Here is a 26,849-nt window from a genome sequence, read left to right as displayed (position 1 = left end):
CGTGGTTTACATCAAGGCTCCCTGTTGCTGCTGGACATCCTATGGGTTTAGACAAACGTATGATGACATGTGTCCACCATTATGGTTATCACATAGAGTAGTTTCACTGCCCTCCAAATCCTCTGTGCTCCTGCCTATTCATCCCTCCCTCCTGCTAACCCCTGTCAACCACTGAACTTTTTACTGCCTCCATAGTCTTGCCTTTTCCAGAATGTCCTATAGTTGGAATCATACAGCAGGGAGCCTTTCAAATTATCTTCTTTCACTTAGTGACTTTCACTTTTCATTAACAGTGTGTTGAGCATGTGTTTCCATGTCCATAAATATTCTTCTAAAGCATTGCTAATTGCTGTCTAATATTTCACTGTGTGCTCTATATGAACTTCTCTCCTGTTTTCAAGGTGTACATTTTTCCCTGGTGTTTTTGTTGTTGTTGTTGTTGTTGTTTGTTACTAAAAATAGTGTTGCGGAGGATAGCCTTGGGGGTACATCTTTGCACACAACTTAATTATGTCCTTAGGAGAAATTCCTAGATATGGGGTTGCTCCTACGAATGTTTTGCTCATTTCAAGTCTTTTGATATGTGTGGCTAAATCGCCCTCCAAAAAGGTTGTACCAATTAATTTTTCCAACCAGGAGGGTATGTAGAGTAGTTCCTCCACACTTTTGCCAACCTGCAAAATTAGTGAGATTTTTTAATCTTTGCTAACTTAATAGAGGAAAAATGATGTTTATTTTAATCTATATTTATTTGGGTATTAAAGTTTTGTGGTTTTCCATAAGGCATATTGGCCATTTGTCTTCTTCTATAAATTGCTTTTTTAATATTATTTTCCATTTTTTTCTATTGGGATGAGCATCTTTATAGTTTAGATTTTTTAAAAGTGTTTCTCTCCTAAAGGTAGTAACTGCTTATAAAGGCCCCCTTTTTAATGTCAAAACTTTTTCATCAATGTGCCCACCTGATGCCTGCTCTACTTTTAAAACAACAAATAAATTGAATGATAATAAGAACTCATACTTATGGAGTGCTTATTATACGCCAGGCGTTATGCTGTGTAAAACAGCCTTATGAGATAGGTTCTGACCTCAGTCCCATTGGACAGATGGGGAAACTGAGGTAGGAGTGGTTCATTTTCTCCAGGTTACATAGCTTGTAAGTCGCTGTGCTGGTATCATTTGATTAACCAAAGGCATGGTGACATTCGGCTTCTATGAATTCAGTAACATTTTAAAATAAATGTATCATTTGTTCATCCTAAAAGTATCCACATACATTTACAAATCTGTCTTACATGTAAATTAAAGGCATATAATTCATTCTGTTTATAGGCAGTGCTTGCTGAGCATTTAATTCAACAACTCCCTGTAATAATTCTATGCTCTTCCTCCATTACCACTGTGGTTTACGTTAAGAACCGTGTTGGACCTTTTATTCTTCAAGAAGGGGAGACTGAGGCTCAGGGCAAGGCAGGAAGGAACTTGGCGCGAGGTCACCTAAAAAACTTACGGCACAGCCAGGACTGACACCCAGAGCTTGGGATACCCAGCCTGGGTCCCTGTGTGACTTGGGCCAGCCCTCTAATCTACTGTCCCTTGGTTATCAGAGGCAACAACACAGGATGCCGTGCTGGTCCCGGAGCGGACCCGTCACATTCTCAGGGTGCCAGCCGCGAGAGAAACCAAGTGGGCACGGATTCCCAGTCCTCAGGCCACATTGGCTGCCGGGCATTCCAGGACCCTGGCACCCCGCCAAGGGTGAAAACAGAGCTGCTGCCTCCTGAGTTGCATTCTGCCCCCTCCTCTTGGGTTTGCATCTCATTGCTGGGTTTGCAACATGCCTAATCTCTGCGTGTGCAGACTCAGAGGAGCCAGCTGAGAGGGAGCATTGCCAGCAGCTTGGAGCTCCATGAGGCCTGCTGACCACCCCTCCCCCAAGCCCCTCAGCGGGTGAACAGGTCCAGAGCAGACTGCAGAAACAGCTGCTGGAGCTTCAGCTGGCTCAGGCTCTACCGTGCCCGCTGAGATGGACCCAATGAAGGACACTAGCCTGGGGTGTTCTCTCTCCCTCTCTTCCCAAATGGAAGTCCTGCCACATCCCACCCTGCCCCCACAGCCTTCAGTACAGACGCAGAAGGGAGTTGTAAAGCCCATCAGTCATGCAAGTGAGGCTGGGTTCTGGTTCACCAGGCAGCTGGACTCTTCCAAGAATGGAGAGAACTTAACTGTGCAGTCAGTAAGTAAGTGTCAAATACTGAGTACTCTGTAACCCATCGTATTTCCCTTTTTGCTCTAGCTGCCAGGAAGCTCAGAACTGAACAGGCGGCTAGATCACTAGCCATCTTACAACAGATTCTTGGTATAATTGGCATCAATCTCTCTCCATGAAATCTCTGTTGAGTATTATGTGTTTGTGTTTCAAGTCATCACGATTCTTTCACGTGATGAAGGTGGAATGTAAATGAAAAATAAGACATGAAAGGAAATGGCCAGTAGACATCTCTACTTTGAGATACAAATGAATGCTTTTCTTAGAGGGGATGGTTTTCCGTTTAAGACTTAGAAAAGTGGCTCCTTGTCTCTTTTCTTCGCTCTCCCTCCCTTCTCTCCCTCTTCTCCTCCATCCTTTATTCTCTAACTACTTCTTTTCCCTCATTCCCTTCCTCTTTTTGTGCCCCCCCCCGCCCCCGCATCTTCTTCCTGCCCACCCCTTGCCTCTGGGCGGCCAGCTTAATACTGATATCCTTTACAGACCCGCAGCACTGGCTCTTGCCAAGACCTCGCCCCAGCCTTTACCTCATTTATTCCTCCTGGGGATTACCTGGCAATTATGACGATTTTCACTTTACCAAGGAAGACACTAAGGCCTGGCGAGTTTAAGTGATGTGCACATGCTCACAGCATACACTCTATGACTTCCTGTCACGTTCAGGTCCAGGACTCATGAGTCTAACCCATCACACTCTCTGCTGCACCTCACTGCCTCTCAAAGCCAGCCTCACCCACCGGACAACCCACCGGCCAAGATCACTGAGAGCACCCCGAAGAGAAGAGGATTCAAAACAATAACCCACCCACCCTGTCTTCCCTTCTGAGATCTCTTTAAGAGTTGAGATTCTCAGTGGGGCCAGCAGGACCTATTAAAGGGGGTGGTGAATTGCGACATGGGTCATTTGGTCATTCATTTGGTAAATATTGAGAATGCACTATGTGCTAGGCAAGGCTGAGACTAGGGTGAGGCAAGAAGGCAGCTAAGGTGCCAAATTCAAGGACGCGTTCACTTTCAGGTGCCATTCCTGCAGATGCAGAACCCAAGAGGGGGTGTCTCCTTAAAGTTTATGCCCTCACGAGTTGCTTGTCTTTCACTACTTCTGCCCTGGTACCAGGCACCTGGCTATTCAGTGGTGAGCAAAAGTGCCTGCCCTCATGGAACTTATCATCTATTATGGGAAACAGGTATTGATCAAATAATCATGCTAACAAAAGACCATTCTAAGGGTGACAAGTGCCATAAGGAAAGGGACACGGGGCTGGAGAGGGTATTATGGTGGGGGTGGAGTGGGGAACAACAGTGAGGGCTGAAGGATCCGTAGGAGTTTTTCAGGTGTGCCCAGAGTAGAGGACACAGCAAGTTCACAGGTGCCATGGTAGGGTGGATGTGGTGGGGGTGGGCAGGGGGAGGGCGTGCTGGTGAAGGATGGAGGGGCCAGAGCAGGAGAAATGCAAAATGGTCCAAGCAGTCTGTTTCTAATAAAGTGCCAGAGTCTGCAAATGATTGACTAAAAAAACCCAAATCCAATCCAATGAAGAGAATTCAGAGCCACCCCTTAATGAGGTCACTCATACCCACCTTCCTGATCAGCTTTTTTCATGTGCAGATATGCAAGAGACCGTGCCTAACCCCTCCAAACTCATCTTCGTCCATTTCCATATGGCAATGTCTGTGATAGAATCTAACGTGGGCCACATTTTGCAGATAAACAAATGGGAGCATAGAGAAGCTGGATAACCCGCTGTCTCAGTCGGCTCAGGCTGCCCTAACAAAATGCCATAGATGGGGTGGCCTAAACAAGATTTATTTCTCACAATTTCGGAGGCTGGAAGTCCAAGAACAAGGTGCAAGCCAATTCGGTTCCCGGGGAGGAACCGGATTGCTGGTTCTCTTCCTGGTTTGCACACTGATGCCGGTCTCGTCCTCAGCCTGGTGGAGAGAGAGAGAGAGCACGTGTGCTCTGGTGTCTCTTCCTTTTGGATTAGGGCTCCACCCTTATGACCTCATTTAACCTTTATCACCTCCTCACAGGCCCTGTCTCCAAATATAGTCACATTAGGGGTTAGTACATCAACATATGAATTGGGGTGGGAGAGCACACAAACTTTCAGTCCCTAACACCTGCCAGGGGTCACACAGCCAATCACTGGGATTTGAACATAGGCAGTGCCCCTTTGGGGACCTAGGCCTCTAACAACCAGACTTAACTACCTCAGGATGTGTTGTATGTGAATGCTGCCCGTCTGAGAGAGAAGTGCTCCTCTGGGAAGAAGTGTTCAATGATCCTTTACAAATCCATAGGACCTTGTCCCCACCTGGCCTGATCCCACCCCAGGGTGATCCTGGTGATCCTTCTGGAAGAAGTTGGGCCGAGAGGGTGGCATGGAGGTGAACCAGACCTGAAACATAATGCTTGAATCTGGGGGTTCTCCTGTTTGCAGTTTACTCAGAGCAGGCCCCAGGCTCCAGTCTGGATTCCATCAGGAATGGACTGCGTGACCTTGGGGGAGTCCCTCCACATCTTCCTGCCCTGTGTTCCTGCCTCGGTGACCTCAACCCCTGTTCCCTGACCGGTGGCCGCTGGGGGCCATTCCGTGGGCCAGGAGGTCGGTGCCCCCTCCCACCCCCCACCGCTGCAGGCGCCCGGTTCCCACCCTGGACCGCGCAGGTGGGAAAGGGGCGGCGTGCGGCGCGCCCGGCGGGCAGGGATCGGTGGTGTCGCCCCGTTCGCCACAGGCCCCCCCGAAGCCACGCCGAGTCCTCTGCGGCCGCAGGGAGGGAGCGCGGGGGGCCGCCCGCGCACGTCGCCGACCCGCTCCGCACGCCCGCCCGCTCCGGGCCCGGCCCGGCCCCGCCCCCATCCCCCGTGGTCCCCGCCGCCCCAGACGCCCGCCCGGCGCCCCCCGGCCCTCGGGGGGGCTGCACTCCCCCCCCGGGCGGGCCCCCAGCCGCCGCCCCTCCCGGGCGCCCTCTCCCTCCCGCTCCCCGCGCGCCCCCCTCCCGGCCGCCAGCCAACTGCGTGCCCCCGGGGCCGGCAAGAAGCCACATGCCCCCGCAAGGAATGCCGGGCCTGGCGGGCGGGGGGCGGCGCTGGGCAGGGCCGGGCCGGGCAGGGCAGGGAGCTCCCCGCCGGGAAGGTTGGTGAGAGGGAGAGAGCGGCCCGCGCCCTCCCCGGCCCCCCGCGCCGCCCCTGCGCCCGGCCGCGGGACCTCACACTTTCCCCGCCGGACACGCGGGCGGGAAGCTCCGCGGGGCTGCGGGGGCGGGGGGGCCGGGGCGGGGCGGCTCGGCCCGCCCGGGCAGCCCCCGCCCCCCTCCGCGCGCCCCCCGGCCCCGCCGGCTCCGAGGAGGGGGCAGGCCGTCGTGTTTCCCCGCACCCCTCCCAGCCGCCGCCGGCTTTGGGGCCCCGGTGGGGAGCAGGGGGCTGATTAGCCGAGGAGCAGGGGTGTGGCCAGCGGGGCCCCGGGTAGTGAGTCACACACGCTGTTCGCCCAGTCCCGGGCCGCGAGCGCGGTCCCAGCCAGAGCCGCGCGCCACCCTGGCCCGAAGAGTGTCCCTGGGCTTGGCATGAGGACCCCGGGGTGCCGAGGGAGGGGCTGAAGCCCGGCGCGGTGGTGGAGGAGGGCGGTAAGCGGCGGGCTGGGGAGACTCCCCTAGACAGAGCGGGTGGGGTTTGGAGTCAAGGCTGGCCCGCCGACCCGCACCAGGACCCCCAGGCCCCGCCTGTACCTGCCCTGAGCGGGCAAAGCGGGCCTGGCTGCATTCCCTGGCAGCCTCTGGGTGAGGGGGCTGCGCGACGGGGCGCTAAGGGGCCCGTTTCATCTGCCAGTCCCCCTTGGCCCCAGCTGGACTTGAGTCGTCCCTCCCCTGCTCCCCATTGCAGACTCTTGTGTGGAGATTCCTGTGGATTCCTCATACCCTTTGCCCTTTGGTCTTGGGGTCCAGGCTGTGCTATCCAGGCTTGCCCCCTGGCCTGAGCTGCGCGTCGGCCTCTGACCCCGTGGGGCTGGTGGCTCCAGTCGTCCCCAGGACCAGCCCGGGATAGAAATGGCATTTCCTCTTGGCCGGGCTACAGCTGTTTTTGTTGTCTCTGTTCTCAAGCGCTTCCTCTGGGGATGGCAGGGAGGGTAACGAGATTCCACTGGACCCCCGCTTGCCCTCTCTGACACTCACCCTTCTTCCCCTGTCTCTTTGATCCTCTTCCTGTGCTGGACCCGCCTTCGCGTCCCCAGGACAGAATGACTGACAACATGAAGGAGTGCCTGGCGCAGACCAAGGCGGCCGTGGGGGATATGGTGACCGTGGTGAAGACCGAGGTCTGCTCACCACTCCGAGACCAGGAGTATGGCCAGCCCTGGTGAGGCCCTTGTGTGGGGGCAGGAGAGGGAGAAGTGGGGAATCTCAGGGCTGGGTTGGTTGGACGCCCTGGGGAGAGTTCCCACTCCTGGCCCACCGTCCTTCACCTGCTCTGGGCAGCTCCTGGGAGCAGACATGAGCGAGCGCAGTCTCTAGAAGACTAGAAGAACCCACGCAGTGGCCCTAGAAGGCCTAGGCCCAGGTCTCAGAACTCCTACCTTTTCACGATCCCCTGCACTGAGCAGGCAGCCCAGCTGGGACTCCTCCACCCGCCGCGCATCCCCGAGTCCCCGTGGCCTCCTGGCCGGGTCCTCAGCTTCTCTGTCCACCAGCCTCCCACTCTCTGATGGCTTCTTTGCTTCCTTTCCTGGCCCCTGGCCTGGCCAGCTCTAGGAGACCAGACCCCTCAACCATGGAAATGGAGCCCAAGAAACTGAAGGGAAAGCGTGAGCTCATCATGCCCAAAAGCTTCCAGCAAGTGGACTTCTGGTGTAAGTGGAGCCTGGGGCTGTTCCTGGCTTTCTCCTACCTTCACCCCTTCACCCTGCTCCCGCCCCCCCTCCCCCACCCCACCTCTGCTTAGGGAATTTGCAGCCTAAGACTAATGATAGGCACTCGCCTATGATGTATCAGACACGGGTCCAGGCTTCCGTTAACCCTCACCCTGAACCACTGAGGTGGCTCTTATTGGCCCCATCTTCCAGGTGAGGATACCGGGGCTTGGTGGGGGCTAAGGACCCTGCCTCGGGTCCCACAGACCTCAGATGCACACAGTTGCAGTTCCAACCCAGACCCATCTGACTCCAAAGCTGCGCTGTAAACTTAAAACAAAGGGAGCTCCTGGTCTCCTCCGCATTGGCGGGCCTGTCCGTTGAGCCCCCAGGGAGGGTAATGGGTTTTTACCACTGAAGACTCGGGGGCCTGTGGCTGGCTGGGGTGGAGCCAGGGCCGGGACTCTTGGGTACCACGCAGTGTACTCTTCACTGCTCGATGCCATCCTCAGGGTGGGCCTCCCTGGAGCCCCTCAGCCTCCGCCGTGGGCGTCCTGCCTCCCTGCAGCAACTGAGGCTCTCTCGCTCTTTCCGTCCCTTCAGTCTGCGAGTCCTGCCAGGAGTACTTTGTGGATGAGTGCCCGAACCACGGTCCCCCAGTGTTTGTGTCCGACACGCCAGTGCCCGTGGGCATCCCAGACAGGGCTGCCCTCACCATCCCGCAGGGCATGGAGGTGGTCAAGGAAGCCAGTGGGGAGAATGACGTGCGATGCATAAATGAGGTCATCCCCAAGGGCCACATCTTCGGCCCCTATGAGGGGCAGATCTCCACCCAGGACAAATCAGCTGGCTGCTTCTCCTGGCTGGTGAGTGTTCCCTGGCCTGCGCCGCGGGAGAGGGTGCTAGCGAGCGTGGAAGGAAACCAGCAGGGGGAGCCATACGCTGGCCCAGTCTGGCCCCGAGAGCTTTTCTGCCATCACTCCGGGATGCTGGGATGACGGATCTCGCTATCCCCTTGCCCTGGCTGAGTGGCTTGCCACCCTGGGTGGCTGAGGGCCATGCTGAGGGGCCCATCTGGCTGGCGCGGCAGAATCAGTGGTGGGGCCCTAGGGAGCCCATGGCCGGCCAGCCAGGAAGGGAAGAACTCAGGGCGATTTCCCCGTGAATGTTCCTGTGTGTGTGTGTGTGTGTGTGTGTCTGGCGGGCCATTCTGTGGCATTTACAAAGGGTTGACCTGGGCCCTCCTCTGGAGTGGGTGACTTGGGTCTGGGGGCTGTGGGAATGCAGAGCATGGCATTCAGCCCAAAGAGCAGTGATGCCGGGTGCTGGGTTGGGTGCCGGAGAACATGGCCCCTGCTTTCAGGGAGTGGACGGTCTGGTGGGGAGAACAGGTACTGGACAGGTACGTGCACATGTGATCATTGCTACGGAAGTGGGGAGGACAGGACACTCTAGGAGCAGAGGGAGATGGTGGTGTTCGTGGTGCTCGGGGATCTGGGGCCTAGAGCCCAAGTTCGTTATGTCAGTCCGCTTTGCTATTTACTATCAAATGTGACCTTCGATGAATCATTTAACTTCTCTGTGCCTGTTCTGTAACAGAATTATCATAGTTGATGGTGGAAACGAAATAGGTCAATACTATGAAGTTTTTAGATCCGTGCCTGCCTTCGGGAAGCATGCGGTGAATATCAGCTATTATAATTGTTGCCGTTGGCCTACTTGAGGGGCTTGGGCAGGATTTCCTTCAGCTTGAGACTTGAGGAATGAGTAGCAGTTGGGGGACGGGGCACAGAAGAATGCTGTAGGCACACAGAGCAGCTGAGCGAGAGAAACTCCAACGGGTCCGGTGTGGTGCTAGCAATGAGCCCGAGTCAGCGTGGTGAGAAATCAGCAGAGAAGGAGGCAGGGGCAGATCACGCTACGTTTCATAAGTCAGGGTAAGTGCATCCCGCGGGCCAGGGGAAGCCACTGAAGCGGGCTAGGCAGAGGCCTTGCAGAATGGGGAGGTTAGGTTGCAGAATGGAAAACTGGGATGGGTAGGAGGCCTGGGTGGGGGGCTCAGGTCAGAAAAGATGCTGGTTTCAACTCAGGTGCTAGAGGCAGGCACATTTGCAAGAGACTTAGGAAGGAGAATCTCTGAGATTTATTAATGGATGGGATGTGGAAATGAGAAAGAGAGTTTGTAAAGATCTGAAGAGGAAGGATTGTTAGGGATGACTCTCGACTCTCAGGAGTCAAGCTTGAACAGAGATGGAGGAAGGTGGGGCCAGTAGAGAAAGTTGGGCTAGGGAGTAACAAGATCATTCATTAGTCATTAATTAAACCCTTCTTGTGGGGCTTCTTTGTGCTAAGCATTGAACTGGCCTTGGAGATAGAGCGATGGGCTAGATCAGACATCAGTCCTGCCCTCATAGAGCTTATTGTGGGGAAGCTGCAATGAATCAAAGAATAAGATAAGTAAATGTAAAATCATGACTCAGGTGATGAAGAGACAGTGAGGCTAGGAGAAAAGGGAACAGTCAGAGGAACTGATGTGGCCAGAAGTCAGGGAAGGCTTCCCGACGGTGGAGCTGTGATTGAGGGGAGAGAATACCTACCAGATGGACAGAACAGCATGTGCAAAGGCCCTGTGGCAGGAGAGAAGATGGCACGTTTGCATAACTAGAAGAAGGTCATCGTGCCTGGAGTGCAGCAAACACGGGCTGGGAGGGGGAGACAGAAGCTTGGATGTATAGGGCCCAGTAGACCAAACTGAGACTTTTGCTCTTTAAGGACAATGAGAAGTTTCGTTTATGTTTTGAAAGGGTGACTTTGGCTGCAGCCTGGCGAACAGATCAGGGGTGGGGGCGTTGGTGGAGAATGGATACCCGCAGCCCGGTTAGAGGGCTACAGTCGTTCTCTACATCGGTGACAGTGGAGGCTTGAGCTAGGGTGGGGTGGCGACATGGAGACAGGTGGACTGGTTTGTGACCTCTTTCAGCATGAGCAAGAGTGATCTCTGGAAACAGATTGATCGGCCTAGGTAAGGGAGAGGGAATTGGCCAGAACAAGTCCTTCAGTGTTCCGCTCTCAGCAGGTCAGGAAGGTATCTCTGAGAAGTGGAATGCAGGGCGGGGCCTAGGCGGAGGGCAAGATCCCCATCCTGGTTTTGGACTCGCTGAGTTGGGAGTGATGGCAAGGTCCCCAATGGCCCTGTCAACTGGGCAGTTAGCTACATGGGTGCGGAGCTTAGAGAGCAGGTTTGGAGGTGTCACCGCCTGAGTCACCTGTGTACAGGGGTCCCTGGGGCCGGGGTTGTGGAGGGCAGCCCCCAGGGAGGACAGGTGAACGAGAGGTGGAGAGGGCCTGGGGGAAGCTTTGAGGAACGTCAGCCGTTAGCGGTCCAGGAGGGGAGCGTGATCCTGCAAGGGTGACAGGAATTGCAGCCCGAGAGGTGGGGAGGCCAGAACAGCCAACAAGAGAAGGGCTCAGAAGTGTCCGTCGGATTTAGTGCCGGGGAAGTCACTGGCCACCTTAGCAAGAACTGTTCCTGTCAGACAGTGGTTCTCGACCTGGGGCCCTTGGCTCCCCCGCGCTGCCCCTGATGTCTGGTACCATCTGGAAACATTTTTGGCCGTCACAACTGGGGGGGGGGGGGGGGGGCGGATCCGCTACTGGCATCTAGAAGCAGAGGCCGGGGATGCTGCTGAACCTTTCATAATGCACGCGACAGCCTCATACAACAAAGAATGGTCCGGCCTCAGTGGCCAATGGTGCTGTGGTGAAGCCCTTCGAGAGAGTGGCCAGACGGGAACGCTCTTAGAACCCGGGTGACCAGTAGAGCTGGGTGAGATCAGTGGAGGAGAGACAGGAGTTGGGAGGGGATGGCTGCAGGCAGACATGGGGGGCAGGGAGCTTTGTTCAGAGAAAGACGTTAACTTCCTTGAAAAACCTGGTTGGGGGGTCCTCCTGGAGGGCTAGTTGAAGCTAGAGGAGCGATGAGGCATGGTGGACAAGCTGTTCTATCACCAAGAAGGTTCAGATGGAGACGTTGCCTACGGAAGGGAGGTGGGTCAACATCTTTTCTGTCACTGGAGGGATATCCTAGAGGCTCAGAGCAGTTGGAGGGAGGGAAGTACAGTAGGCCTAATCATGACCCCCCTGAGGATGGCCATGTCCTAAGCCCTGGATCCCATGTATATGTCCTCGTCTATGGCCAAAGGGACTCTCCAGAGGGGATTACATTAAGGTTCTTGAGATAGGGAGATTATCTTGGATTATCAGGGTGGGCCCCTTGGAATTACAAGCATTTTTATAAGAGGGAGGCAAGAGAGTCAGACTCAGAAAAGATGGGAAGATGTTATCCCGCTGGCCTTGAAGATAGAGGAGGGAGCCAGGAGCCAAGGAACGCAGGCAGCCTCTAGGAGCTAGAAAAGGCAAGGAAGGAGCATCTTGCCGCTAGCCTCCAGAAGGAACTCAGCCCTGCCGACACCTTGATTTGTAGGACTCCTGATCTCCGGAACTGTGAGATAATAAACGGGTGGCGTTGAAGCGACGGTGTTGTGGCAGTTTGTTAAGAAGTGATAGGAAGTGAATGCCGTGCGCTTGTGTGTCTGGGGGGGGGACATCTGCTAACACATGCGGAGAGGTGGAGAGAGCTGGTCTGAGCCAGGGGAGCGGTGAAGGTGAGTCCAGGTGGGGTGAGCGAGCTGCAAGTGTCCATGCTGCCTGTGCCCACGAGACGCGCAGGTGGGCCGTCCAGGGGCACGCCGGCGCATGCAGGTCAGCCGAGGACAGGGGTCTGGGTGTAAGGGACCCGAAGCACATGAATGGATGCAGCTGAGGCCCTAGGAAGGGATGGGCGGTGGGGGCCTGGAGGCAGAGAAGTAGGAGGACTGAGGGCTGCTGGGCTTGTGCAGGGCACGGGGCTGCGTGCCCTGGCCACAGGCAGTTTCGAGATGGAAGCCATGCTGCTGGGGATGGAGGTGTGCGTGGGAGGTGAGAAGAGAGCCAGCAAGGGTGGATGGCTTGTTTTAATTTTTTTTTAATTTTTTTTTAAGACTTTATTTATTTATTGGACAGAGAGAGACACAGCGAGAGAGGGAACACAAGCAGGGGGAGTGGGAGAGGGAGAAGCAGGCTTCCCGCGGAGCAGGGAGCCCGATGCGGGGCTCGATCCCAGGACCCTGGGATCACGACCCGAGCCGAAGGCAGACGCCCAACGAGTGAGCCACCCAGGCGCCCCAGATGGCTTGTTTTAGAAGTCTGGCTGCTGTGAGCAATGATTCTAGGCCAGCCGCGTGCCACGTTCCCCCTCTGACAGCCCTGCAGGCAAAGGTTGCTGGCCTCCTGGTTCCGATGAGGGAACCCGGGACCGAAGAGGTTAAGCACGTGATCCCCACCTCCCGCGGCTGACACATGGTAGACCGTGGCTTCTCCACGATGCCAGGCTTTAAGGATGGGAGGCGAGGAGGCCTGTTCCCAACCAAGTAAGCAAGTAACCAAGTAAACCGAGGCAGGGTGTCGGCTGCTGGTGGTTATAGTACTTGTACAAGGCTGTAGGGCCAGGGAGGAGGGGAGTGGATTTTGACTGGGCAGATTGGAGGTGGGTCTTGAAGGGATGGGTAGAAGTTCAGCAGAGGCGAAAATCTAGGGCTGTGCTCCCTCCCCCGCCCACAAGAACCTACACCTTGGGACAGCCCAGCTGGGCAAACTTAGCCTCTCGAAAGCAGGGAGCTTGCCCGAGTATGTGGGCCCAGCATGGGGCTGGGGTCTGGAGAAAAGGGAGAGGAGGAATCCCTGGAGTTTGCAGCCTGGTTGTAGACCAGATCCACCAGTCGAGAGTGGGCGTGGCCTGCAGTTCAGGGCCCAGGGGCCAGCCCTATTGCTCCGTTGGAGGTTCCTTCCTAGGGCCTTGGAGCTGTGAGCTGTGACATGTGGATGGGTGCGGGGACAGTGTGGCTGGAGGTCGCGGGACCATGTGGAGGCTCTGACCTTTGTGATCCAGAGAAGTGAGAGGCGTTGAAGCCCCTGAGAGAACAGATGTGCAAAATGGCTCAAGAAAGCAGGACCCGTGTGTGTGTGTGTGTGTGTGTGTGCGCGCGCATGTGTCCTCAGTCAGGGTTTCAGATGGGGAAAAGCAGCAATGAGGTTGGTTGAACGCAGGGAGGGGGGAAAGGTGGGGTGAACTGCAGCACTGATTTTGGACCACGATCTGGAAGCATCGTATCCCCAATAAACTGCATTCATTTGTCAAATCCTGTCTCAGAGCCATACTCGATGTCCTTTCTTGACCTTCTGCTTGCCTTCAAAAGCTCTGGCCTTCATCCAGCACAACACGTTTCCTTCTACAATGCCTCAGTGTGTACACTCTACTCCAGTAGAAGTAACGGTGGAGCTAAGGATAAGCACCAGTTCCCGTTTCTTGAGCACTTACGATGTTTCTGGGTCTGTGCTCAGCACTTGACAGCATGATCTCATTTGATCCCCCCGTGAAGTAGAAACTATTCTACCCATCGTACTGCTGAGAAAACTGAGACCTGGAGAGGGAAGTCATTCTGCACAAAGCTAAACACCTAATGAGTAGCTGAGCCGGGGTTCCAACCCAGCAGTCTCAACTCCAGAACCCACCCTCTCGGTTCTGCCTCCTGGGCCTTCTCCTCCTTCCTTCCTTATCTCCCCTATGCCTCCCTGCTGGCCTCGGTTGACTTTATTCTACTCATCCTTTCTGCCCAGCACTGGTTCCTTCTCTGTCTCCCCTCAACCCAGAGGAAAGCTGGTCCCAGGGGCCAGGGCCTGCGTTTAGATGGACCCGGTGGCCATGTCCGCTTCGCAACTCTCCACGGCCTGGCCTCCTCTGCCAGAGTTTTGCCCTCATCTCTGGCTGCTTAGAAAAGAAATGTTCCCTTCCTCTGCCTTCTCATCTTATTGGGAATGATAAATCCCAGAAATCCTTGCCAGGGTTGCCAGGCCACCCTCAGCCACTGGCAGCCAGTGACGATGCTGCAGGCCTGAGGTGTTTGGGAGGGCAGGCAGTCGTGTGGTTTGGTAATGGGAGGAAGAAAGAGGAGGCCAGCACAGGGTGTCTATTTACATTTCTCGTTTAGACTCGGTCTTGTTCCAGAAGGGATTTAGGGTAGCCTAGCAGGACACATAAAATAGAACATCATAGCATATTAAAACTTGGAGAGACAGAAGAAAGAAAAGCAAGGGCGGAGACCCGAAGCAGAGCCAGGAATGAGGCTAAAATTGCAGACCATAATGACCCATGTATGCGCTTTTAGCTATAGGGGGTCCAAATCTGGCAGCCGCTGGGGAAAAGGCAGGCCTGGTCAGCTCCCAGTGCCAGAAGTGTCCATGTCGCAAAAAGTCCCTAGTTAGCTCCTGGGGAGTCTGCCCTTCTGGGTACTGACACTGGACGGGAGATTTCCCGGGGGTCCTTATAATGTGGACGCCATATGGTGGCATTGTTCACCTGCTGTCGGTCAGCCCCTCCACCTGCGAGACTCCTGCTGTTCTGGGGGGACCCGAGGTGAAGTGGTATTTCCAGTGTTTTTCATTTCAAGTTCCGTGGTCAAATGGAGATTTATTTTGAAACTTGAAATTGGACATGCCGAAGCTCGTGACACAGCCTCCAGGACAGAGGCTGAAAACCCCCGAGGGATAGAGGGGATAGAGGGAAGTAGAGGCAGACCGTTGCAATGTTGCGAGATGTCAGTGGGAGCTGGCAGTTGTCACCGAGTTGGGGAGAGCTCAGAGAAGGCAAAAATAACAGGCTTGTCTGGGACGAATAATGGGCTTGTCCAGGAAGAAAAGAAGGAACATTTGAGACAGGTTGGCTTGTGTGTGTATTTGTGTACGTATGAGCAGATACTTTCCATGCTTGTTTGCTCATTTCTATTAACTCTTTATTTTAAAATCTTCAGACTCTGTGGAAAAGTTATCAGGATAGTATAAGAAACACCCACACACCCTGCACCTAATTTACCCATTGCTAACATTTTAAAACAGTTGCTTGGATCTCTCTCTGGATATACCGACAGGCACGTGCACGCACACACACGTTCTTTTTTGTTTGGTTTTGTTCTTTTTTGTGTTCTGAGCTGCTTGAGAGATGGTTCTAGACATCAGGCTTTATGGGCCACGCGCTCTCCATCACTACACCACTCTGCTGTTGCAGGGCAAAATCCACCAGAGATGGTACAGGAATGAATGAGTGCAGCTGTGTTCCAATAAAACTTTATTTATGAAAGCCAAATGTGAGCATCACATAATTTCAAATGCAATTCACATTTCATCTACATTTCATACATAAAATCGTATAAATGAAGTTAATATGAAAAAGCTTTTTTGTAATCATTAAAAAAAATGCCAACACCAGCTGTATAAAAGCAGGTAGGAGGCTGCATTTGAACTGCAAGCAGTAGTTTGCTGACCCCTGTCCTATGTCCCCACAATAGAATTATTACATGCAGCAAATTTAACCGTGAATATGATACTGTCTCAACTGCAATCCATATTCACATCTTCCCAGTCGCCCTGGGGAAGTGGCCTTTACAGTCTGTCCCCCATCCAGGACCCACTCAGGCATCACACGCTGCGTTTAATTGTCATGTCTCATTAGTCTCCTTTATTCTAGAACAGCTCCCCTGCGTCGTTTTTTTCCTCTCTCAAGATATTGATTCTTTGGAGAAGTCCTGGGCAGTTGTTTGCAGAACGTTGCACAGTTTAGGTTTGCCTGATTGTTTCCTCATGATAATTCAGATTGTAGCTTTTTGGCACAAAGGATGTTGTGTCTTTCTCCCTGTAGATAGCAGGAAGCATGTGAGGTCAGTTTGTCTTATCTTTTACCCAGTGGTTTTAGCATTACTGTTGATGATTCTTGCCTGCATCATCAATTATTATTCATAGTTTAAAATGATTTACATTCTACATTTACTACATGACATCCTTCTGCCAAAAAAAGAAAGAAAGAGAAAGGTGCTCAACTGTCTCCTCCACCCCATCCCTCATTTTTAAAGTTATTTTTAGCATGAGGATGGACTCTTGAATCTCTTTTTTTTCTCCCGTGTGTTCTAGTCCATTCTTGTCATTATTCATTCTGATGTTTAAATTGCCCTAGATTTGGCCAGCAGGAGCCCATTCAGACTGGCTCCTTGTCATTATTTTCATACTTCTCTTACTTTCTGGTGCAAAAAGATGTTCGAGCCATCTCTCCCAGGAGCCCTAATTTGCTTTAGTGGAAATGGTGTGCAGAACTCTATATCCCTGGGCACTAAGTGTGTGCATGGCAACTGGGGTCTCCTTGCTTCTAGGCCTGAACTAGGTTTTGAGGGATGAGTTGCAGCAGGGAGCACGGGTGATGTTGAGGGGGTAAAGATGATAGGGGATAGTGGAAGTACAGAGTGTGCTTGGAAGGAAGAGTGGAAGATGATGCTAGAAAAGAGTTGCTTTTCTCATGTTCTAAGATGTGATGGATCCTTAAAACACTATCAATTCAATATCAGCTTTTCCAGGAATAAAAGTATGTACGTCAATCTTAAGATTCCTCTGAAGATCAGAAGCATTAAATGGGCTTGCCTTGTATAACTATTTGACAAATGCTGGTCGTTTGGTTATGAATCACAAACCGAGCCAAAGATTCCCCGCAAATATGTCCTATGCTGGTGAACCGATTTTGGCTGGAGCTGTTGTTCTCAAAATCTATTATTTTGGAATAGAAGAGCATGAAAAACTCTTTAGGATTGGCCCAGTATTTCCAGTGTAAAGGAGCTCCTAACTTGACCTTCACCTTTCCTTGTCTTCTCAGCACTTCTTCTGTGGTGGCATTTCTCCCCTGTGTCCTATTGAGGTGACTTTTTAAGTATATGATGACCATAGTCACTAATCTGCATGTTACATACCCAGGGCTTACTTATTTCACTTTGATCATCTTCACTCTCCATTCCCCATCCTCTGCCTCTGGCAACCGCCAATCTCTTCTCCATATCTAGGAGTTCAGCTTTTGGTGTTTTTCTTTTTTAGAGTCCACATATAAGTGAGATCATACAGTGTTTGTCTTTGTACTTATTTGACTTAGCATCATGCAGTGAAGGTCCATCCGTGTCATTGCAAGTGGCAAGATCTCATTCTTTTTCATGAATGAATACTACTCGGTTGTATATCTCTACCACATCTTCTCCATCCCTTTATCTGCCATGGGACACCTGGGTTGTCTCCACATCTTGGCTATTGTAAATAACGCTGCAGTGAACACGGGGGTGCACGTAACTTTTCACGTTAAGTGTTTTTGTTTCTTTTTTTTTTTTTAAGATTTTATTTATTCATTTGAGGCAAAGATACAGAGAGAGAGAGAGAGAGCGCATGAGCAGGGGAGAGGCAGAGGGAAAGGGAGAAGCAGGCTCCCAGCCGAGCCAGGAGCCAGACATGGGGCTCAATCCCAGGACCCTGGGATCATGAGCTGAGCCGAAGGCAGTCGCTTAACCAACTGAGCCACCCAGGCGCCCACCCCCTGTTTCTTTCTGATAAATATACCCAGATGTGGAATTGCTGGATCACATGGTAGTTCTATTTTTAAGTTTTTGAGGAACCCCATGCTATTTTCCGTGGTGGCTACATCCATGTACATTCCCAGAGCAGCGCTCAGGAGTTCCCTTCACTCCACATCCTCCTGGCCAGCGCTTGATCTCCCCTGTCGCCTTGATGTTAGCCGTTCTTAAAGGCCTGAGCGGATAGCTCATTGTGGTTTTGATCTGCATTTCCCTCATGGCCGGTGAAGTTGAGCACCTTTTCCTGTATCTGTTGGTCAGGTGACTTTTAATGTTGGTGTTGGGGAGGCGGGGAGCAGTGTCCCACTGTTACATTAATCTCATGTTAGTGTTACTTGAAAAGGTATAGGCCATAGATGCAGATGAAACAACATTTCTTCTAGCTCTTAAACAGCTACAGCTACCAGAGGCAGATGCATATATTTTACAAATATAAAATGAGCAGGAGACCAACCAACTTAATTCAAATGAATGAAATCAGTATAATGTGTCGGATGACACATTCACTGGAACAAAATTGCTGTTTATCGGGTGACCCCTGTATCTTCTTTGTTTGTCTCTATTTGAAACACTGGGGAATCTTTTAGTGCACCTGTTCCCTACCCTTTTCTTTGCCAGAATGCACCCTGTGCTTATTAAGTTTGCATTTGCCCTTCTTTCTCTAGCTCACGGCAGATAGCAGTAAGTGGTGTTTTCTGGTCAGCTGTGCTGTCAGCAAGCTACCTCCAAATTCGTGGCATCGAACTGGGCTTGCACACTTTTTGTGTAAAGGGCCAGATCGTAAATATTTTAGGCTCCGTGGACCCTAGATGTCCTCAGTTCTGCCCTTGTAGCGGGAGAATAGTCGGGTGTAGTGTGTTCTAGTAAAACTGTTTACGGATGCCAAAATCTGAATTCCATATACCTTTCACAAGATGAAATATTCTTCCCTCGGTTTATTTCCAACCACTAAGAAACGCACAAACCGTTCTTCGCTGGTAGGCCATCCAAAACCAGTGTGGGCTGGATTCCCTTGCAGGCCATAGTTTGCTGACCTGCGGCGTAGAACTGCAATCTCGCATGCTTGCTCATGTATCTGCTGCCTATCTGCAGTTCCTCAGTTAGCCTGGGGTGTCTGCTGGTAACCCGTGGGGGGCTGATTTCGCTGGATGAGGCTGGGCCGCTGGGCCGCAAGCCACGGGGCGAGCCTTTCGCCTCACTGTGGAGCCAGGTCTGCTCCATGTTCTGGGCCCGGGCCGGAGGAGCAGGGGCTCCCTGGGGAAGCTCTTCTCCCGGTCAAGGCAGAGGCCCCAGAGGCAAACCCACCCTCGCAGGCACATTTCCAGTCTTTGCTTGCTTGGTGTGAGCTAACATCCTATTGGCCAGATAAGTCACACGGCTGAAGCCAAGGTCAAGGAGAAGAAGTACTGGCCACCTGTAAGAGAGAGCCCAGTGCAGAATCACATGACCAAGGCCCATGGGGAGGGTCGGGAACCGGGACCAAGAATTCAGTCAACCGCAGGTGCCAACCGAGTTACAAGCACAGTACTCTTTGGGACGGAAATCTCCTCGTGATTCCCGTATATTAATTTTTTTTAATGAAAACACTGAATTAAAAATTCTTAGAGCGAGCTTTTTTTTTTTTAAAGATTTTATTTATTTATTTGAGAGAGAGAGAATGAGAGAGAGAACACATGAGAAGGGGGAGGGTCAGAGGGAGAAGCAGACTCCCCGCCGAGCAGGGAGCCCGATGCGGGACTCGATCCAGGGACTCCAGGATCATGACCTGAGCCGAAGGCAGTCGCTTAACCAACTGAGCCACCCAGGCGCCCGTTAGAGCGAGCTTTTGGATCTCGAGAACATATCCCAAAACGCTCGTTTTGAGAGACACTAATTTCTAGTGAACTTCCTGGCTTTAATAATAGGGGACTTGGGGTCTTCTGGTGTTCAAAAATTCCTTTAGGACAGGTCTTGTTGGACCCCGGGGAGTCCTCAGCAAAAGCGAGGGAGGCTTGGCGGACAGCAATACCTCTAACAGCCACCAAATTGTTGCTGTTCGTTGGGCACTAAAGGATTTGTGTGCCGTAGCTCTGTATCCTCACAGCCATACTAGCGGACAGGTGTACGTCTCCCCCTTTGTCCAGATGGGGAAACTGGGACTTCAAGGGCCAGATTCCTCGTCCAAGGCCATGCAGCTAATCGTGGGGTCAGGACTTCTAACCAAAGCTCCAGCTCCTCATCTCCAACCCCATATGTGAATGCCCACATGCCATCCCCTTGGTCTTCCCACTCACACGGAAATTCCTGTTTCTCTAGGGAGTACTTTTCAAGCAGATAGTATAACATGGTTTCCTTTTCCTTGTCTGATGAATATTGGGCAGATTTTTTTTTTTTTTAAGATTTTACTTATTTATTTGAGAGAGTGAGCAAGCAAGCACGCAAGTGGGGGGAGGAGCAGAGAGAGAGGGAGACAAGCAGACTCCCCACCGAGCGCCCAGTCTGTCTTGGACCTCGATCCCAGGTCCCTGAGCTCATGACCCGAGCCGAAAATCAAGAGTCGGACGTTTAACCGACTGAGCCACCCAGGTGCCCCTTGGCAGATTTCTTAAAACCACTTTATTGCGATATAGTCACATACAACATATTTCACCCATTTGAAGTGTGTAACTGAGTGTGTTTAGTATATTCCCCGCTGTATGCAGCCACCACCCACTATCAGTGGTAGAATACACTCATCACCTTGGAAGAAACTCTATCTTTAGTGTCACCTGAACTCGCCCCCTCCCCCCTCTCCCTTCCAGCCCTCAGGAACCACTGATTTACTCTGTCTCTGGAGATTTCCCTGTTTAGATCGTAGGGGATCTGTGAATTCATATGAATGAGTACGTGGCCCTTTGTGACTGGCTTCGTGCGCTTAGCTTGATGTTTTCCAGGTACACCCATGCTGGGGCAGGTTAGCCCTGGGTATGTAGCATTATTGTTCCTTTTTGTGGCCTTTTGACTCCATTGCATGGACACAACACATTTTGTTCCTCAATTTACCTTTCGATGGACAGTTGGGTTGTTTCGATCTTTTGGCTCTTCTGAACAAAGCCACTATAAACATTGGTGTGCAACGTTCCTGTGTAGACATGTTTTCTCTTGGGCGTCTCCTGAGGAGTGGAATTGCTGGGTTAGTGACCTCCATGTTAATGAACTCTGTGTTTAATCATCTGAGGACCTGCCAGACCGTGTCCCAGAGCACCTGGACCATTTTGCATCCCCACCAGCCGTCTGTGAGGGCAGGTCCCTCCTCATCCCTGTCAACACTTGGCTGTTAGCCAACGTTTTGATTCTAGCCATCCTCGTGGGTATGAGATGCTGTGTCTGTCTAGAGCTTTGCTTTGGTCTCTGCTTTTTTTTTTTTTTTTTCTGACTCTGTCTTGTTCCTTTCTCTGATTATGGGGGACGGAGGTGCTGTTTGTGTTGCGGGCCACTCTGTGGGTGCTTTCCACATCAGCCCTGTCAGCTGCCTCCCTCTGACCGGTTAACCTGGAAGACCCTTGACATCTGGAGCATATTTAAAGTTTGTTTCTATTTACTTTCCCTTGGCCACAGGCCCCTTTCTCACATCGCTGCTACTCCAGCCCTTTTGCCCAAGGGCTCGACCCACTGGTTTCACCAAGAGGCAGATTTATTGAGGTTGAGTGTGTCCAGGGTAGGGGGTAGTTGGTCCTGAGGCTGGTAACAAGGCCAGGGGGACCTCGAGTGGACTTGAGTGGGGAAGAGCTGTCTGAGCTGGTTATGGGGCTCTGGACTCAGACATTCCTACCACTTAAGGGACGTGCGTCTTGGGGCTAGGCACTTAACTCTCTCAGAGCGCTGGATTTCTTCTGCATAACATGGGGATCCACCGTCTATTGGAACATACCCTTGTGAGTTGTGAGTCTTGAGGCTGGTTGCCTGCAGGTGTGTAGCAAGTGAGGAGCAGATCGCAGATCTCTTTATTGTCTCCAGTTGGCATCACATGGGCATGGTGAGTGATACTACAGTATATAAAACCCGGATGTGGAATTTGGGATTGTATGTAAACACGCCTCATTTACCAGGTCTCCAGGCCTTTTTTTGAAATTTAATGAAAGAGTTTTAGAACAATAAAAGAAGGCATCAATTCCATTATCTCTTAAAAGGGGGTGAGGGCGGGTTAGATCAGGTTCTTGAGCAGCTGGAGTCACCTAGGAAGTTATACTCATATACCAATATTCCCAAAGCGCTGTGCACATTTTAAGGGACCTCCTCTCTGCCTTGCCATGAGCCCATCTGTAGACACCAGGCTAGGAGGCCAGGGCCTAAATAACCTCAGAGGCCCCCCTTCCAACCCAAGTGTTCAGTTCAAGTTCAGGTTTGGGCCGGCCTCTTTTTCGCTCTGCCATTTCAGTTTGCTAGATTGGGAAGTGGCTGGAGAACAGAGGCGTTTGCTGTCTGCCTCCTGGGATTCTGGGAGGAGCATCTGAGATGTGCAGAAGTGCTTTGTCAACTGTGAATAGCTTCATAAATCATTTTTGTAACTGCTTTGCTCCAAGAAGAGGTGCAGGGCTGAAAATCAGAATTCTTTATGGATTCCATGGGTTCCTGGAAAGTTGCAAGCAAATCAGGTTTTTTGAAAATCTAATCTCTGCAGCATCCGGTGATGGCACCATTCAGAGGGGCCCAACAGCGAACCCTTGACAGCAGTGGACGTCCTGCCACCAAGCAGAATGTTCCTCTGTATTAAAATGCAGATCTTCACATAGCAAATCTGCTCAAGCCCTCAGCATAACTGGAAATTCTGAGGGGGGTCCCCAGGACTTTCCTGGTTGATTCTGACGGGGTCATTAGAGGGAGCTTAGGGATAACGCCTATCTCTCTGCAGAGTACTTAAGAGGGGGGCTGTACCAGCAGGGACGGGAGTTTGAACAAACTCTGGCTTCACCACACATTTCTTCTGTGGCCCCAGGCAAATAACCTAGTGGCCCTGAACCTCCGTTTCCTAATCCACAAAATGGGAATCATGATCGTAGCTAGTTCACACAGTTGTGAGAATCCATGAAACTGTGTGTGAGAGTCCATGGCACAGTGAAATTTGGTTTGTTTTTGTTTTTAAACTGGCTATATCTTTTTTAAAAAGATTTATTTATTTATTTTAAAGAGAAAACACACTCTTGCATGCGAGCGGGGCGAGGAGGGGCAGAGGGAGAGGGAGAGAGAGAATCTCAAGCAGACTCCTTGCTGAGCATGGAGCCTGATGCAGGACTCGATCCCACGGGGCTCCATCCCACTGACCTGAGCCGAAATCAAGAGTCCACTGATTGGACTCAGTGGTCCACTGAGCCACCCAGGTGCCCTTGAAATGGCTTTTTGAATGGTAGCCACTGGCATTTTGTTACTGATGTCTTTGTTAATCAGTAGCACGGTTGGAAATAGCACCCTGATCCATATGGGGGCCCAGACTCAGGTTTTGTATTATTTCCTGAGGCTCTGTCCACATAGAATCATACAATCCGAGTTTTAGACAGAATATTAGAGGTCGTTGAGGACAGAGTGAAGACACCACCTCACAAGAATACTCATTCAGGCCTGTGCCCCCATAAGTTGTCCTGGCCCCCCACTCCCCCCATGTGGTGGTCCTTCCCACATTTGATGACGGCTCTGCTTCCTCTCGCCTCCTCTTCTCCGGGCTAAGGGAATCCCTTACCGTGCCGGCCACCCTTCTTCAGTCAGGCCTAGGCTGTCATCATGGCACAGGGTTCAGAGCCCAGGAGGGTCCTAGAAGTACTGGGTTTAGAGGGGCCAAGGAGTTGACCTTGCAGGATAAGGTGAGGGAGACACTGGGAGACCAGCCTTCTGTGGGCTTGGTCCCGAGCCTTTGGCCCTGGCTGACCATTCCTGGACCATCTCCGTCTCAGGACTGGAGGCCCACAACCTGCTGTCTACTCAGGGTGGCCTGGGCTTCTCAGTGACATGTGACGTGATCTGTAAGCTCTGTGTCATCCTGCCCGCTCCTACTCCTTCTGCCCAGAATGCCCTCACCTTCCTCTTCTCCAAGACCTCCTCTTAGATTCCACATTTCCCAGGAAGGTCCTCAACTGACTCCCAGATCCCGGCTTCAGCTCTGAGTTCCCCTCTCCACAGATTTGCCTGCCACCGTGCTGCCCACGGGCTGTCACAGTGGTCTCTCTTCTGTGGCTCCCTGGACTGTGAAGTTTTCTGAGAGCAAAGACAGTATTGTCTCCCTGGGTCATCATTTTATCCACAGAGCTGGACACTGTAGCTACTGCCTCAGTGGTATCTGTTACGTGAATGAATGAATGCTTGGTTTGAGAAAATCCTGCTTGGTGGGAAAGATAAGGCCAGAACCATCCCTCAGCAAACCTCCAGATCTGAGCCAGCATCAGAGGCCTGAGGCAGTCCCTGCATCCCTCCCAGCTCCCACCAGCGCCTCTCTGCCCAGTGGAAGCCGTAAAAAGGCAGATCACAACAACTCCGACTGCCCGGAATTAATGATAGCTAACAATTAGTTTCTTCATTAAGAGACCAGAGATTGTGATTGCGGTCATGACCAAAATGCTAATGACAACTGTCTACTGAGTGCCTCCCACGTGAGTCATTACGGCAGGGCTGTGAGGGCTGGCCTTTACCCCATTTTACAGATGTGGAAGTTGAGGCAAGGCCGGTGGAGGCCAAGGCCACTCACTTATAAATGGTGAAGCTGAAATTCTAGCTGATTCCTCTGGCTCCATGGCTCTTAACTATACCTGCTGGGTCCTCCTGTTACTGGCTGCAGGGCTTAGAGATGCTTTTCTTTTTCCCCAGGAGAGAGAGGAGCAATCAGAAAATGATAACATAGGGGGATTTATATTATGATAAAGTACAGGGTTCTATGAAGTTCCAGGGGAAGGTCCCTGAGGACTGGGGCACCATCTGGGGAGACTGTTGGGGTGTGGATGGTGGGGGGCAGAGCCTGAGCTGCATGTTTTCTCTTTTGGTCTGAGAATTTTAAACTACAAAGGCAGTGTAGCCTCATACATAGACAAATAAAGCAAAACCCTCATCTTGCTTTCTTCTTTCGTTTTCCTCTAGAGGTAACCAGGGTTGAGAGCTCAAATTGTGTTTCCCAGACTTTCTGTGCACATACAAACACACGCTAGTCACCGTGGTGATGGTTGGGGGTGGGCGACGCGAGCCGATTTCCATGGTGTATATGTTCCCACTGTGGCCGATTTCAAGGTTCCGGCGTGAAGTCACTGAACCGGGTGGTGGGAAGAGACAGGCCCTAGCAACTATTCCATAGCATTTCTACTGTGCAGACACAATAGATGGCCATTTCCCTCAAGAACACCGATGATAGTAAAATAGAAGGTAATTAGGAAGTGGTAAGCGTTGAGTATTTATTACCTTCAAAATACCATTTCTTGAATTGTAAGTTTATGTAATTAAATTTCTAATAACAGCTGTTTAACAATTGGTTCATGAAATTCTGGAAGATTTCAGAGTCCGCGCTCATTAGCCAGTGCAAGCCAGCTTCAGCACACCACTCATTTCCTTTTTCCTAAAATATTAACATTAGATCATTTTTTTTTCTTTGATTCACTTTTTCCTTAAAAGGCTCTTCAGCCAACCATTCATTCGTTCAGCCAGGATTCTATCCTGTGCCATGTGCTGTATGGAGGATCCGGGGCCAGGCCACCATCATGAACGGGTGCTTTGCCTTCACTAGCTTATGGTCCAGTGAGGGAGACAGTCAATGGCCAAGCTGACAAATGAACACCATCAATGTCAAAACTGCACCATGCAATTAGGTCTCTAAAAGGAAGTGACAGGTGATGTCATAGAGATAATGCTGTGGGGGGCCGGCACGCAGAGGTCAGGAAGTGGCAAGGGAGAGCCTACTTTAGGTTCAGGTCAGGAAAAGCTTCTTCGGAGGAGGAGGTGACAGAAACTGAGACCCAAAAGATAAGAAGGGACCAGTCATGCAAAAGTCAGTGGGAAAAAGGTACAAAAGGATATGTTCACTGGGGTATCTGTGAATTGTACAAACCTACAAAACCATTCTGTACATTGTTTCTAGAAAACTCCTTGTGTAGTAAAAATGGAAAGGCTCCCCACCAGCTTCATGATGGTGGTTAACCTTGGAGAGAGAGGGTGAAGTTGGAGGCAGAGACGGTCTTCAACTATGTTGAGGTGTTTTCTTGAAGCGAGCGAGGTGGGGGGCGGATACGGCTGGAGGTCACTTTTGTTGGCGGCCACATTATTCTTTATAATTTCTGGATGTGTGAAAAATTTCCTGATTGTTAATTTTTTAAGAGTGGGGCAAAGAGGTCGTAGGCAGTGAACCATCCCGTGTAAAGCCTCACTGTCAGGTGCTGTGGCCGCAGCCCGTGAAGGGGAAGAGGGAGGCCCACGTCAGGGAGGGACGCAGGCACGGGCCTTGGAGGCTGTGACCACGGGGGCAGATCTTATTGTAAGTGCTGCAGGTGATCCTGGATGAGTGACGTGAGGTGCTTTACATCCATAAAGATGACAGTCGCTGCTTGGAGAAGAATGTGGAGAGTCCAGAGCACCATCAGGGGAGGGAGTTAGAGTCTCCTGTAGTTGTCCGGAAGAGACCTAATGGCTCAGACCAACATGGAAGCAGGACGCAGTGGAACCAGAGGGACAGTTTTGACATCTGATGGCAGGACTTGCTGAGAGATTGGATGGGATGGGGGGCGTTGAGAGAGCAAGGGATGAAGGGTAACTTTCTTTTTGTTTTTGTTTTTAACAGCTTTTTCAAGATATAATTTACGTACCATACAGTTCACCCATATGAAGCATGCCATTCTTTGGTTTTTGGTAGTAGGAATGGCTTTCTTTTTGAAACCTGAGTAGATAGTGATTTCAGATACTGTAATGAGGACAGTAGGAGAGGAAGAGGTGTGGGGGTGGGGCCTGGGGGCGTAAGTTGTGGGAGGTAAGTTTGAGGTGCCCCTGAGACAGCCAGGAAGGGAAGTCACATGGGAAGTCAGATATTATCAGCTGGGGCTTGAGGTGAAGATTGTGAGTAATGAACAAGTTGAGAGTCTGGAGGTAGATGTGAATATCCAGAGAAAGAATATGGGTAAAGAAGGTGTGTGTGGAGGGGGCAAAGGGGCTTCTAGTCCAGATGCGTTGAGAGTTCATGCTTTGACCAATCCTCACCCTTTTTTCCCCCAAACATTACAGTGCTAG

The 26,849-nt window shown here is 51.7% G+C and overlaps 1 protein-coding gene across 5 annotated transcripts in view; it reads left to right on the top strand.

The window, feature by feature from the left end:
* The window catches only part of PRDM11 (PR/SET domain 11), an 86,159-nt gene that overhangs the window by 26,432 nt on the left and 32,878 nt on the right, over positions 1–26,849 (top strand). For 3 of the 5 annotated variants that reach the window (XM_064576602.1, XM_064576601.1, XM_064576604.1), the window contains 3 exons: positions 6,505–6,629; positions 7,016–7,119; positions 7,723–7,985. In XM_064576602.1, the coding sequence (XP_064432672.1) occupies positions 6,511–6,629; positions 7,016–7,119; positions 7,723–7,985 (486 nt within the window). In that variant the 5' untranslated portion in view covers positions 6,505–6,510. Of the gene's footprint in view, positions 1–3,675; positions 5,900–6,504; positions 6,630–7,015; positions 7,120–7,722; positions 7,986–26,849 lie in introns of those variants that run through there. The other 2 variants (XM_045893852.3, XM_064576603.1) reach the window with 2 other exon arrangements.

Source organism: Mirounga angustirostris, unplaced genomic scaffold, assembly GCF_029215605.1.
Source record: "Mirounga angustirostris isolate CCGP_5_RB_7025 unplaced genomic scaffold, mMirAng1.0.hap1 SCAF_13, whole genome shotgun sequence".
NCBI classification, from domain to species: domain Eukaryota; kingdom Metazoa; phylum Chordata; class Mammalia; order Carnivora; family Phocidae; genus Mirounga; species Mirounga angustirostris.
Note: the sequence above shows the minus strand (reverse complement) of the source record. Positions and strands in the feature narration are given on the sequence as shown.